A 14,046-nucleotide genomic window follows, 5' to 3' on the forward strand; every position below is an offset into this window, starting at 1 on the left:
ATATTTCACAGGCAAGAACGTAGAAGATGATCATTTCCAGACACTAGAAGATTCCAACTCAAGCCACACAGTAAAAAGGAACTGGAGAGGCATCGGTGCATGCTGCCCCTTACACCCTCAGTGCGGACCAGCAGACACCACTTGCTAGAACTCTGCTGTTTCAGGTGCATGTGCAGCCTTGGTGGAACACAAATAGGGACCAGAATTCAAAGAACAACTTGAGGCTGCAGTCTACATAATTTCAATACAGTATTGTGGATGTTGTGTCACTAGCAGGGCACTGGGGTCTTCTTGCCATGGGTGAGGAGGGATATGACAGCAGTCTGTGGATTTAACGATAGGTAATGGGAAAATATACGTTAGGTGTTGTCTGTTGTAGATGTATGGAAAGATTGTAAAAGGCTGTAAAGTGGTTAAATTTTATAAGTAATATTCTGTCAAGGGAGTAGGCTCAGTGTTTGATCATCGGGCAAGCACAGGCAGTGGAGAGAGAGGGAGGGAGAAAGCGAGAGCACATGTGCAATGGGTGTATTGGGGTGTTTCTCAAAGAAGGCAGAGTTAAGGCTGCGTAGGCATCTACCATAACTTTGTACTTTCTGGTTTTCCAAAGTATGAGTCTTGCTGAACTCGATGTTCTGGAAGGGCACAAGCTCTCCCCACAGCATCCTTAACTTTATTCTAAAGTTTTTTGCCTTTTAATTTCCTAGTTTTTTAAAAAGAAAGAAATGTTTGTTGGTAGAGGTTATTTAGACAGTTGTAGTTCTGATTTAGGTTTGTAATTGAATGCTGCTGTGGCTATTTAATAATCAGAAGACCTAGCTATTATATAGTGCTTTTCATCAGTAGATCTCAAAGACCTACATGTCATTATCTCCATTTTACAGATAGGAAACCAAGGCTCAGAGAGAGAGAGAGAGATGAAGTGACTTGCCCAAGGTCACTCAGCAGGTCAGTGGCAGAGCTGGGAACACTCCCAATCCAGTGGTCTTTCCACTAGGCCACACAGGTCTATGTGATTCCTAAATGTTCCTTTCCTCCCACCTCTGTATATTTTGCTATAGTGAAATGGGGATAATGGTCATGCTTTGAAAAACAAAACAAAACAAAAAACAAACACACCAACCCTTAATAGAACCACATTTTCCCTAAATCTTTATAGTTCATTCTCAGATTTTTGCCCCACATGAGTTTCAAACTTCAAAGTTGCTAGAATCTGAATTTAAGGAAATGCTGTTTTTTCCCCAGCAGGCTGTATCTCAAGAACCCCTTGCTCAAGTGACCCCACATTTGGATCACTAACCCTCCCTACACTCCCACAAGGCATAGCAAACGTCAAGACAATCTGTCTAAGCAGGCAGATTTTAGAGCACTTAGAAGAGCTGTCATTTAATCAGGAAGGGCTTCCCAACTTTAGCTAGCTCAGAACTGGAGCTCCATTACAATACTGCATGACATCACAGAGAGAATGGAAGAGAGGAGTTCTACACATCCATCAACAACATAGCAGGCTCAGCCATTAAAACAGCCAGTTCACCTCAATGAGATTCTCTGGAGAGAGAATACTTACTGTAGATGAAACAACAGCTCTGAGGTGTGTGAACTTCCTGTCCCCCACGCTGGAGAGTTTCTGGTGCGTGTCAAGCACACCTGCACTCAGCTCCTCACCCCATCATCAGCAGCGTGTTCCTGGCGCATGCTTTAAGCATGGCTGTTCTAAACTCCCCACCTAGAAGGACAAGGCTTCCCCAGATTGTGATTCACATATGGGGGTGGGGCTCAGACACCCTCAAAAGGCAAGCTCCCCCCAAACCTGGCTCACATGAGGGGGAAGGCTGGGGGATCATATGTCCACAGATGGGCAGGAGCTTTCAAATCTTGGCACACATACTGGGAGCAGGAAGGGTGAGAGACTCAGACATCACTTGTCCCTGACTCACATGGGGGAGGCGGCAGGGAAGAGGGGAGGGTAACAACCCTTTAGATGGGCAGGGGGAACACACACTTGGGAGGGGAATGTGGGCTGACAGGTACCCCTGATCCCTATTCTCCCGTTCTCTTCCCAGGGTCTCATCCCTCTCCTTAGTTCCCATCACTTGATTCCCCCAACCCCTCGCCCCTTATTCGTACCTACTCTTCCACACCTTGTCAACTCCCCTCTCAGAGAGCATTTGCTTGTGTAGTTTATTCTCCTTTCAAAAAAATTTAAGTCCCTGCTGACTATTCCGCTGTATTCAGAATACATTTCTCCAAACTAAAAATAAACTAACATTGATAGAGGCAGATTGGAGCAATATGCCTGCTTTTTTTAAACTTCAGATTTTTACCCCAACTTGGATTCAAACTCTCAGTACCTGGGGTGGTGCTTGGACTCGATGACCATAACATATTCTTAGAGCCACTCATGTCCTGTACTGTAGATATAGTTTCACAGATAGATTACACTGTGCATGTCCAGAGAGTCTATTAGGTGCATGAATAGGCGAGTGTGCCTTACCATGCCTAACTGGAGAAGCAACCCCTTTTTGAAATAATGTTTTCATGTGATTTCCCCCAAAGGACTGCTGGGTGCCAGGCACTTTGATCAGGGTACACTCGAGTATCTGAGGTGATGATCTGAGCCTTAGTTTGATCTCCGTCCATGAGCAAAAAAAATACGGTTGCCAGAAATTACCATCGTTTTAAGAAAAGTGTTGTTTCCCCGAACCCTACCAGGGCTTGTATCTCAGTAACCCCTTGGTCAAATGGCCCCATATTTGGATCACTAACCATACCCTGTGCCCACATGGAGGCATACCGAATTTCAAAGCAATCTGATGAAAGCTCAACTGTTCTAAGTGCTCTAAAATCCATACAGTTAAAGTTCAGATCTGCTCTCCATTTAACTATAGCAAAGAGGCACAAATCTATGCATTGAGTAGAGATGTATTTTGATATCTAGTGTTTTCAGTAATAAGACCATTCATAACAAAACTCTGGATGAAGTAATATCAATATAATAGTTTAAGATATATTCTAATAGGATATATATCAATTCAGAGATCATCCAGAGATATTTAAGAAGCCAAGATCTTTAACCTCAAATTCAATACAATTTTCATACATAAACATTCAATAATCTACTTATTTAAAATATCTAAATATTTTATATTGTTCAAGCCTCAGCTTTGTCATTTCCAGCCAAGATGGCGAGCTGGATTATAGCTCCAAAAATTTGCTTCGGCACTTTTCTTTTTTACATCTATGGTTTATTAAAAACAGACTGCACATAATACTTGGATTTCTAAAACAGAATTGCAAGGAAACATCTTATATCATAGGCATTTTATTATTAAGCCTGGCCTGCTCTCAAAGGCATTAAAAACAGCCAAATATTGTTTACATAGTAGGTACCTTTTGAACAGCTTCTGTAAACTTTTCTTCTTGAAACGTTTTGAAAAACTCACACATAAATGTCTCCTTGAAACTTGACTAAAAGAGAAGAGATAAGCGTATAAATTGATGTCTAACAAGAAGTACGTGAAACATATACATCAAGAATGTTAATATACTTACAAGCTTGCTTTTGGACAAACTTCCCCAGCTCCCCAAAGTTTGGATGGTTTTTGATATAAGAGTTAATGTTCTAGAAGTTTGTGCATCCTAAAATAAATAATTTTAGGAAACAAATTGAAGACTCCCTTTATATTTTTAGGCAACTCAATACAAAACTTGGATTTCAAAATAGGGATTTGGCAAAACGGCCATCTTATTTGATTTGTCACACATTATTTCCAGCTAGAAAGTAAAGTAAATTCTCGAGAGAAAATTTAAACATCTTCTTATACACAGGTTCATGTATTTCTCCCCTCACTGTAGTATCTTAGAGCCTTCCAGTGCATTAAACAAACAACTTGCCAGGTGTTATCATTCATTCTCATCCTCTTCTAAAGGAGAGCTGTGTGTGCGCAAAGTAGAATTTTGTTTTGGTAGGATTTTTTTCTGTATGTTTCAATGTTTGTTGGTTTTTAGGATTTTGCAATTTTTTTCTCCCCCTGCAACATACTGGTGCTAATAAATAGAGACTGGTAGGAAAATGGGTATTTCCCCTGGAAATTTTCAACTTTTTGTTGAAAAATTCAAAACCTAAAGTTTTTTTTAAAATCAAAAATTTTCTTTTGGTTTGTGGTAAAAATGGAATTTTCCACAGAAAGCCCAAAAAAGTTTAGTTCAAACCCCAATTTTCTGTTGAAAAATGGTTTAGATAAAAAGTTTTCAACCAGCTCTGGTAATAAGCTAACACAGCTTTACAACACTGTTTGGTATTTCTGAGAAAACCTGAAAAACTCAGTCAAATACAACTACCCATCTGTGAGAGACACTATTGATAATTTATCGTTGCTGATGAATGTCAGAAATGGAGAGTTTTATGGCTCAATCCCAATTCTTTTTTAAACTTAAAGGCATATTTATATTATAGAAATACATATATACTGTGTCAGGCTGGCTGTCTCTTTAAGAGGAGCAAGGCTCAGTGGGCCCGTGACTGAGGAGCAACATTCCCTATGACTGAAGGGAGAGAGTGGCAGGGGAGGAGGCTTCCGTGTGAAAGAGTCCTGCAGCATGACCCAAACCAGATGGGATCTGACTATAAGCATCAGGTACGGGTCAGGTGGGAAAATAACCAGACCTCCTTGTGCTCAGGTTGTCTCTCTTCCTCCCGCCCATGGGCTTGGTGCAGCAGCAGCAGCATGACCTGCTCTTGCCAGCCAACACCACCTCTGTGTTGAGTGTGCTGCAGAATAAGTCTGCCTAGGAGTCAAAGCCCTTCACTCCACACAGCGTAGCAGGGGTGGCAGATGGCAGGAGCAGGGCAAGAGCACACAATTGCCTGCACATGCAACTGCTGCCGTGCCAACCCCAGGTTCAGGAGGATAGTGGTAGTGCGAACTCAGGTTCGGTGTTGGGTCAGTTTGGAAAACAATTCAACCCTCTGAGGCTTGGGTCCAGCTAGATCTAAGCAGACCTCTACTGTGGTAGGCCTGGGAAAAGGCCAACCCCAGGCAGATGGAGTGGAGACAGACTATGACCAAGGATCCACCCAGAGAAGAACCAGACTGGGGAAAGGACTCCACGGAGAAAGCCCTACAGGTCAGCAGCTCATGTAGGACCTGGGCCTCCAAGGAGAAAATCCAGAGGATCAACACTCTACAAGGCAGCAGGCAGAAGGGTAGCCAAGGAGGGGCAAAAAGGCCATTTTGTTTCATGTTTTCTTTGGACTACAGACTTCTACTTTACATAGCCTCCCCAAACAGGCCTATTGCTGGGACTAAGAGGGAAACAGAGGTGGCGTCAATGCTGCACCGTGCCACAGTAGGCAACAAGAAGTTGAGTAGGTTGTCACAACACACACACACTTGAATATTAACATGCGATTTTTCTTAATGGCTCGTCACGTGCACACTGCTATTATTCTGTCTTCCAAATAAATATTTAACCAAATTTCACTATTTACTGATTTCCAGCTTGCACATTTTAACTTAAGAGTTCAACTGTGGCCTTGGGAAATGTACTTTCTTTGCCCCTTTATGACTCCAAGTATTAGTTCTATTGATGGGTCTTTATACCATATGGGATTAATTTGCTGTCACTTTGCCTATCTCTGCATAATGTCTTTGGACTAATGGCTAAATTTATTTAAGTAGATTTTTCTTTTGAAAACACCAAGTGCATGGATAATATATGTATGAAATTATTAAATATCAATTAGTCTTGGGGAGATTTCAAAGAGTTATGTTCTCCTTTATATGTAAGCAGTAATTCAATTGCTTAGTCCTATGCTTTGACATTTTCTAATATAAAATGTAGATTAAATATTTATGTACACAAATTCAGAAGGGTATGTTCCATATTACAATTATGATATAGTTACCAGATTATATGGATGGAATATGTATAATTTTTGCTATTATGTTGAACATTTAGAAATACAGGAGAGTAAGTAAAGTCCACATGAGTGCATAAATCAGATCTACCCAATACTATCATAGAAAGCATTTCTTCCTGCAACTTCTGTTTGAGAGACTGGGAAGGGGAGGGAGATTTTCAAAGGCACAAACGACATTTAGAAGCCTAACTCCATACAGGGATGGGGGTAGGAAATCAAGGGAACTGAGGTTCATAACTGCCATTTCTACTTTTGAAAAAATCTCCCGCTAAGATTTCATCTCCACAAAGAGCAGCACCTTCCTTTAATACTCCCCAAAACATATCCTCCAGTAAAAGCAGCTCCATCTCATTTAAGAGCTCCCACTATAAATTATTAGCCAATGCCTCCCACAAAGCCACACAGCCATGGTTTCCTTTAGCCAGGTGTGAAAGGAAAAAGCCAACCTACAGAAAATTAGTATCCTGATTTTCTTTTTGAATTGCGAGTACAGCCAGTGAAAGAAGCTTCTCTCTATACATCTTTCTATCTAAAGAGATCTGCAGATTATGAGTAAAAGTGGTACAAAAAACTTTACAAAAAACTTACTGGATAGTGAGGTCGTAAATGAAAAGTATGAGGTGAGACTACAGCGACAGCAAAGAAACGAAGGAACACAAAGCTGCTCACTGCAGAATACTGTACATGAGGGTCATCTGCAGAGAAAAACCATGAAATGTAACAAACTAATCTTAACAAGGAAACAGTGAAGACAGTCAAAATAAAAACTGTAGGGAGACCGCATCAATAGGGAAGAGAACTATTTTTCTACAGAACAGAACTAATGAGGCGCATGAAATGAAAAGGTGGCAATGATGAGTAGAAAATATTCCATTATTGCTAACACTGGCTTAGTTCCCTCAGGGTTAGCAACACGGCTGCCACAGATGCTTTCACATGCCATATTGATTAGACCCTGCTCTGAGCATGTCTAATTTGCAGAGTTAAAAATGCTTGTGGCATCTGATAACCCATCTACACTAGGACTAGCATAGTGTACTAGTATATTCAGAGTTAAGGTTAAATTTACCAGGTTTCGATTTCTTTTAAGGTATGCAAATGTAGTTAAGACATCCAAACAACCTTAACTCCACCCTGTAATATCATTATGAAACCATATAAACCATGAAGCCATATAATGATTAGTACGTAAGATTTTTAGTCTCAGATTAGATAAAACTGATGAGACTGATTTCTCCCTAACCACCATTTTTTCCTCATGTCACGAGTGGGTGATATCAAGGCTGCTTGGTGCCATAACTATTTATTTCCATACCTTAACATGTTTAGATTTAACCTTAACGCTACATTTACAAGTTTTGGGGATATTTACAATCTCTCTGATTTTTTTTTTTACTGGTTTTGGTCTAACAGTATAGTGGGACCACAGTCTTCACTGAGGGCAGCTTGGTTTCACTGCTACTGGGAACAAGGTGAGACAGTGGTCATTTTGAAAGTACTATCTTAAACTGAGAGCATCTGTGTCCTCAGAGCCTTTGACAATAGCAGGAGAGAGCAGCCATTTTGAAAGAGAGCAGTTCTCCATGGAATTTTCTGTAGAACATTTGTCAGCTTCTGCTGAAGAAACAATTTTCAGTTATGAATAATGACACAAACCTTTTTTAGGATAAGCGGTCTTCACCTGTAGCAATGCATGAGATGTCACTGATTTTTAACGATACAGGAAGTTCCAATAGTCTGTTTTATTCCAGTATTAAGGTCATTTGGACAGAAACTGGTCTGACACAGGGTGTTAAATTTCTTAACGGATCCTTTTTTTAAAATGAAAGCTAATTCAAAACCAATTAACCTATTTAAGTTCTCAGAAAATTCATTCTGTACTCAAAGAATAAGTACTTTAATTTTGGATAGGATACATTGAATTCTTTATATGTAACAAACTATTTGAATTCCTACATTAACTGCAAAATACCCAACACTACCTTAACTATGGAACTGCATCTGGCACAATATACGTTGGAGTAGCTGTATTTTACATAGAAGCAACAGGAAATTTAGCTTCAGCTTTACAGCATGATATGCTTTTTTATAGCGGTTATTTGACTATTAAAATACTTTCAGTATTGCTTCTGCTTCAGGTATTTCTTTTGGTGGTCCCTTGAAGTTTTTATCCACATGTTGCTACTGTCTTGCAGCATTCAGCTCTGCTGCTTTGGTGCATCAAGAAATCAGAGAATCAGAAAAAGGTAGGGCTGGAAGGGACCTCCAACAGTCAAGTCTATCCCCCCATGCTGAGGCAGAACCAAGTGTACGTAGAACATCCCTGACAGATGTTTGTCTAACCTGTTCTTTAAAACCTCCAAGAAATGATATTCCACAAACTCCCTTAGTAACCTATTCCAGTTCCTAACTATCCTTATAGTTAGAAAGTGCTTTCCTAATATCTAACCTAAATCTCCCTTGCTGCAGATTAAGCCCATTACTGCTTCTCCCACCTTCAGTGGGCATGGAGAACAATTGATCACCATCCCTTTATAATAGCCCTTAAGATATTTGAAGACTTATCAGGTCCCTCCCTATCTTAGTTTTCTTTTTTCAAGATTAACATGTCCAGTTTTTTCACCCTAAACCTTTTATCATTTTTGCTGCTCTTCTTTGAGCCCTCTCCAAATTTGTCCACATCCTTCTAAAGCCTGGACACAATACTCCAGCTCAGGTCTCACCGATGCCATGCACAGTGGCATAGTTAACTCCCACGTCTTACATACAGCACTCCTGTGAATACATCCCAGAATGGCATTAGCTTTTTTCGCAACTACATCACATTGTTGACGCATATTCAGTGTTTCATCCACTATAATCCCCAGATCCTTTTCAGCAGTACTGCTGCCTACCCAGTTAAAGCTCTTGCCACTGTCCAATATTGTTTTATTACAGTATGCCAGGCAGAGAATGTTCGGTTACCAGGTTAACAAAATACACTACACAGTCTAGGAAAAACAAGAGCTGTTTACAAAACCACTAGAGAGAATAAGTGTCAATTTAAAATATTTCACTCTTGGTAAACAGCATGTGGAGATCACAAAAGATGCTTAAATGAAAAAAGCTTTTGTCAATTTCTAATGAAGAATTTTTTTTAAACACACTTACTTGGAAATCTTTTGGCAGCCAGGTGTCTCAGAGAGTAAAACACATCACACATTAAGGTAGGGCAACTTATACTTGACTGTACAATTGTATTGAATACTTTATCTACATAGTAACGCAGATTTTCCTGAAAGGATAAAAACAGGTATATTCTTTCAGAATGTTAATGTTTCTGTTAAATACAACAGAGCACTTTTTTATTCCTACAGACAAACAGCAGCATGGTATATAGGACACATTGCCCATTCATAAATACAGGTGACCTCTTCAACTATGTAATTCTAGTACACAACAGGCTGTTACTGTTAAGAGGTAATTTGGTAATCCTCACTGAATTTCAGAATTAGAAGGCCACTGGAAAGTGCACTACTGGTTTATTGCAATATAGGACAAGGATATATAATGCAAGAACACATTAAACTGCCTTTCAACAATACAGAGACCTGGTGCCAAGATGGATAAACTTCCCAACAGTCCTCACCAAAGAGTTATTTAATTATTTGCTGATGAAACTGCCTTCAGCAGATGTCACTAACTGGTATGGCTTAATCATAACACTGGCAAGTGAAGAGTTCACTGAATGATGCTTTAAGCATAGTTAACAGCAGAAGCAGTCAATATATCATCTGCTGTACTAAAAAGAATTCAGATGGGGGAAGGTCGGTGATCAGTACGCATGTGAAACTTGAAAGACAGGTAATGGTTGAAATGGAGGGCAACCAGCAGGGGGTCCTCTGCTGATGCCACAAACAGAAAAACACAAGACAATACACTTTAATACTAGTAACAGTGTAGAAACAAGGGAATGATACCAATACCAGAAACAGAGCATGTTAGAGTTTTGCCAGTGCTAAAATAAAACTGATCTTTATATAGCTGTACCAAACTTAGATACGAATTAGGAAATTCATTAGGGCGGAAACAAAAAATAAATTAGGACACTTACCTTGTGAACTTCTACATTATCTCCTTCTTTTAATTTGATGGGATCAATTTCACAGGGTTTAGGGGACTCGCATATCTGAGCCAATACAAATTAAAACCTTTTGGTTAATTTTTTTAAGTGACAAAAAGCACAAAGATTAACCTGTTTACTATACCAATTTTTCAACATATTCAGATATTAAATAAATCAGCTAAAAACACAAGTCCTAGACCCGAAGGGCAAAATAGTAAATAGTGTCTTCATGTTCCACAAGGAAGGAGCAGCATGCAAGGAGCCTACCCCATTCTCATGTATCTATACAAGGGCAGTCACTGTGCTTTTAGGGCAAAGGACTACTCTGCCATGATGGACCTCCCTATCCCACAGTGCCCACCAGTAGAATCACTTAACCTGGTTAGAAGGTGGTGCAACAACCATTGCTCTTATTCTGTTCTTGCTGAAATTCTGACTGCCTGGCAGAATGTCTCCAGGAGCTTCTGCAGGGTGTGAAACAATAGCCTTGGACAAGCAACTTAGCTCATAATACTTGGTATATAGATAAAAATATGCTATATATGCTACAGAACCATAACCCTGCGCACATGCTACTGTAATATCCAAGTACTTAGTATAGTTTCTATACAAAAGAGCTGTAGGAAAGTACATATTGATGGGAGATGGAAACACAAGAGTCTCATCATACTACCGCAAATATCTGCAAGACGACCCCATACCTCATCTAGGACTGGCTTTAAAGTAACTTTTAAGTAGTGCTTTCCCACTATTTTCATCATCTCATCAAGACATCGAGTAGCTAAGGTGTTTCCTCTGAAGATTGTGTTTACTTCTCTGTAACAAAAAAAAAAAGAGATAAAATCATTGAAACTAAAAAGGCAATACATCTAAGGAACATAAGCCTAAGAGACGACTGCTATTTAATGCTACTACTACATAAATACATGTTTATACAGGTGTTAGAAAACATTTAATATATTTAAACCAGAAATTGCCCACTGAGATTAAACATTTGGTTTCCGAGAACACTGAGGGACAGAAAGAGAAGCAATAACCCCCCGCCCCCCTAAACACAAAACAACAGTCATGCACTCATTTAAATCATCAACATAATAAAATTTAAAATGTACAGTTTAGGACACTCTAAAATAAAGAAAGAACTCTATGCAGCTCGTGAGAAGAATGCACTCAGAAAAAATTCCAAAACAATGAAAAACGTAGCTAAACAGTATGCTACTAAAACATAGACTTAGTACTCTTCAGCCAATAAATATTTCACTTAAGGCTGTGCTTTGGATGTAACTGTTGACTATAAATGCAAACTATCTATATGTTGAGTTGTAAAAGAGATGTTTCTAATTTGATAAATCCAATTTAATCAGTTTTAAATTACAATGATCAATCATGATAGAAAAATATGTGCACATTAAACACATTATGTAAGTTATCATATGAGAATTACACTTTTAAAAGTGTTAATATTTTAAAATACAACCAGATTCTTAAAATATAGGTAGGCTTGCTAGGATCTGATTTCAAATGATATTTGTTGGTAAACATCAATTTCAGCTGACACACAAACTGACAACATAAAATATCAACAGTTGCCCTACAGCTTCCAAACCCTCACAGCATCTTGTGCCCGTAGGGATTGGTCAGAGAACCTTCTGCAGCCCTGCTGTCATGGGACTGGGACTTTGACAGCTGAGCTGCAGAGGGCTCCCTGCACAGCCACAGGGCTGGTAACACCTGAACCCTGTAGGCACAAGGTAGTGGGAAGGTTGCAGTCCTACAGGGCAGAGCAGAGAATCCCAGCTAGGGCTGCAAGGAGGATGGGCAAGATCCATTCAGCAGCAAGGAGGCCTCCCCCGCAGCTGGGGGCTCATCCTGCGCCTTGCTCACAGCAGGAGTGTGGGAGTCGTCCCTGGACAGGAACTGTTCAGCAGCACTCTGCGGCCAGGGGCTCATTCTCATCCTTACAGTCCTGGCCAGAGATCTCTGCTCTGCAAGACCAGGACTGCAGCATCCCCTGCACCTTGTGCCCCAGTGTTGCAGGGAACCCCTTGTAGCCCTGCTGTCAGTGTGGAGAACCCCCTACAGGCCTGCTGTCAGTGCTGCCCCAACCATAACCCCTTTAATTTCCAGCAACTGTAAAAAGCAGTTAAAGATGACCACTATAAATAGTTGAAATTAGGAAAAAAAACCCCACAATTTGAATTCTGTCAAGCCTAAATATAGGCCAGATTGTCTCACCCCATGCAAAACTGGAATAAGTACTCTTTTCAGAGGTGACCTCTGAAACTCTGTGGTAATGGAATCTATTCCTTTTCCATTTCCACAGCACATAACACCTCAGTGGCCACTACTGTATTCTCTGGGGCGGGCTATAGCAGTGTCTGTTACTTTATGTCCCCGTCCCAAAATATGGGTGCAGTGGATTGACCAATGGATATATGTAACCGCATACCAATAGGCCCTGCTGTTGGTTCTCCTGTATCAGACCCAATGCCACCAAAAGTGGGTGGTTTAAAACTTCCATGGTGCAGTTTTCAAGATGCACAGAAGGGTGTGAACTCCACATGCATGGGATCTTCACACTTGTGCAACAAAACAGTACCCGTGTTGCTTTTCAGCTCATATAGGAATAAGATCTTTTAAAACAGAATCTAAGCTGCAGACTTATGACCTATAAAATTTACAGAAAATGGCCAAACTGATTTTTAGAAACAAAAAACAAAACCCATTTGCTGTTGGACACTGTTCTAGTATGTCATAATTAGTTATGTAATAGCTCAAAAAAAAAAACAAAACCACACTACAGCCAAACCAGCCCATCTAAAACAAGGCTCTATGGGAATTCTGATCCTCAGCTAGAACAGTATTATCAAGTGATGTTACAATAAGATAGTCAATGGCAAGTGATTACACGTAGTTACAGTTAACTTAAACTGACGAAGAAATGAATAGTGACCATTTATCAAAAATTGATCATAAAATGATTTAAAACTCTAAAAATAAAACACCCTGTGTTATCATGAAGTTATGGAAAGATGAAACATACTGAGTGTCTTTCAAGTCTAGTTCAGCCACTGCAGTGACAAATTGCACTATCTTATGGTGGTGCAGCAATAGTCTTACAAGAGGCAAAACAGCATCATATTTATCTCGACACACTTCACCCAGAATGTAGGCAGCAGAAGCAGAGACTGGCTGTAACAAAAATAAAGGTGAAACCAAAATGAAAATAGTTTAACATACTCTTTGCACATTCTGAACACAACCTAGAAAAAGATTAGATCTCTCAACAAGACTGCAGATACCACGAGTTTTGTAAGAAAACTTAGCACTAGGCCAATTACAAGTCTACAAAAAAATCTTATTGAAAATCGATACTATCTGCTCAGATTGGCTTAAATACCTTCAAAAACATTGACACCAACTAACTATTAAAAATTCTACATTTATTCAATGTAATAATATTTCTAAAGGGTTAGATTGCGGCTTTACCACAAGCCCTGAATAAATGGCAGCGTGTGGTTGCATTGCTCAAGGGTCATATCCAGGTACTTTTTTTTTTTCTTCAATAGCCCTCATCACTGTAGCATCTGAGTGTTTCACAATCATTAATGGATTTTATCCTCACAACACCTCTATAAGGCAGAGAAGTGCTATCCCCGTTTTACCAACAGGGAACTGAGGCACAAGTTAGATTAAGTCATTTGCCCAAAACCACAAAGGAAATCTGTGACTGAGCAACTAATTGAACCCAGGTCCTCGAATCCCAATTCAGTGCCTTATAAACTAGACCATCTGTCCTAGCCAGTACTCAGAGTCCAAATCTGGTCTCTGTTTTCCCCCAGCTTGCTCCAGGGAGAAAGTAACTGGTGAAAGCCTTGTAGCTGTTACAGATTACTTTGCCCTCTTCCAGCTTTGTTGTACTGGCCAGGGCTAAGGTTGGGGACAGGTGTGGAGTCAACGTACTGCCCACCCAGGAGGAGCACGAACAGTGGCTTCACAGGCTGCTTACACAGCCATA

The 14,046-nt window shown here is 40.0% G+C and overlaps 2 protein-coding genes across 7 annotated transcripts in view; one reads left to right on the forward strand and one right to left on the reverse strand.

Moving 5' to 3' along the window:
* Nucleotides 1-14,046, forward strand: part of LOC144930883 (uncharacterized) — a 97,459-nt gene that overhangs the window by 71,821 nt on the left and 11,592 nt on the right. The window contains exon 3 of one of the 2 annotated variants that reach the window (XR_013636354.1): nucleotides 12-730. The exons of the other annotated variant lie outside the window; for it this stretch is intronic. The gene's annotated coding sequence lies outside the window, so the exon portion shown is untranslated. Of the gene's footprint in view, nucleotides 1-11; nucleotides 731-14,046 lie in introns of those variants that run through there. 2 annotated transcript variants of the gene reach the window in all.
* The window catches only part of RASA2 (RAS p21 protein activator 2), a 203,044-nt gene that overhangs the window by 60,188 nt on the left and 128,810 nt on the right, over nucleotides 1-14,046 (reverse strand). For all 5 annotated transcript variants that reach the window (XM_078854423.1, XM_078854422.1, XM_073359812.1 and 2 more), the window contains 7 exons: nucleotides 13,072-13,220; nucleotides 10,730-10,844; nucleotides 10,017-10,091; nucleotides 9,074-9,197; nucleotides 6,512-6,618; nucleotides 3,553-3,639; nucleotides 3,391-3,468 (listed from right to left, as the gene is read on the reverse strand). In XM_078854423.1, the coding sequence (XP_078710549.1) occupies nucleotides 3,391-3,468; nucleotides 3,553-3,639; nucleotides 6,512-6,618; nucleotides 9,074-9,197; nucleotides 10,017-10,091; nucleotides 10,730-10,844; nucleotides 13,072-13,220 (735 nt within the window). The remainder of the gene's footprint in view (nucleotides 1-3,390; nucleotides 3,469-3,552; nucleotides 3,640-6,511; nucleotides 6,619-9,073; nucleotides 9,198-10,016; nucleotides 10,092-10,729; nucleotides 10,845-13,071; nucleotides 13,221-14,046) is intronic.

This window comes from Lepidochelys kempii, chromosome 9 (assembly GCF_965140285.1).
Source record: "Lepidochelys kempii isolate rLepKem1 chromosome 9, rLepKem1.hap1, whole genome shotgun sequence".
Classification (NCBI taxonomy): Eukaryota; Metazoa; Chordata; order Testudines; family Cheloniidae; genus Lepidochelys; species Lepidochelys kempii.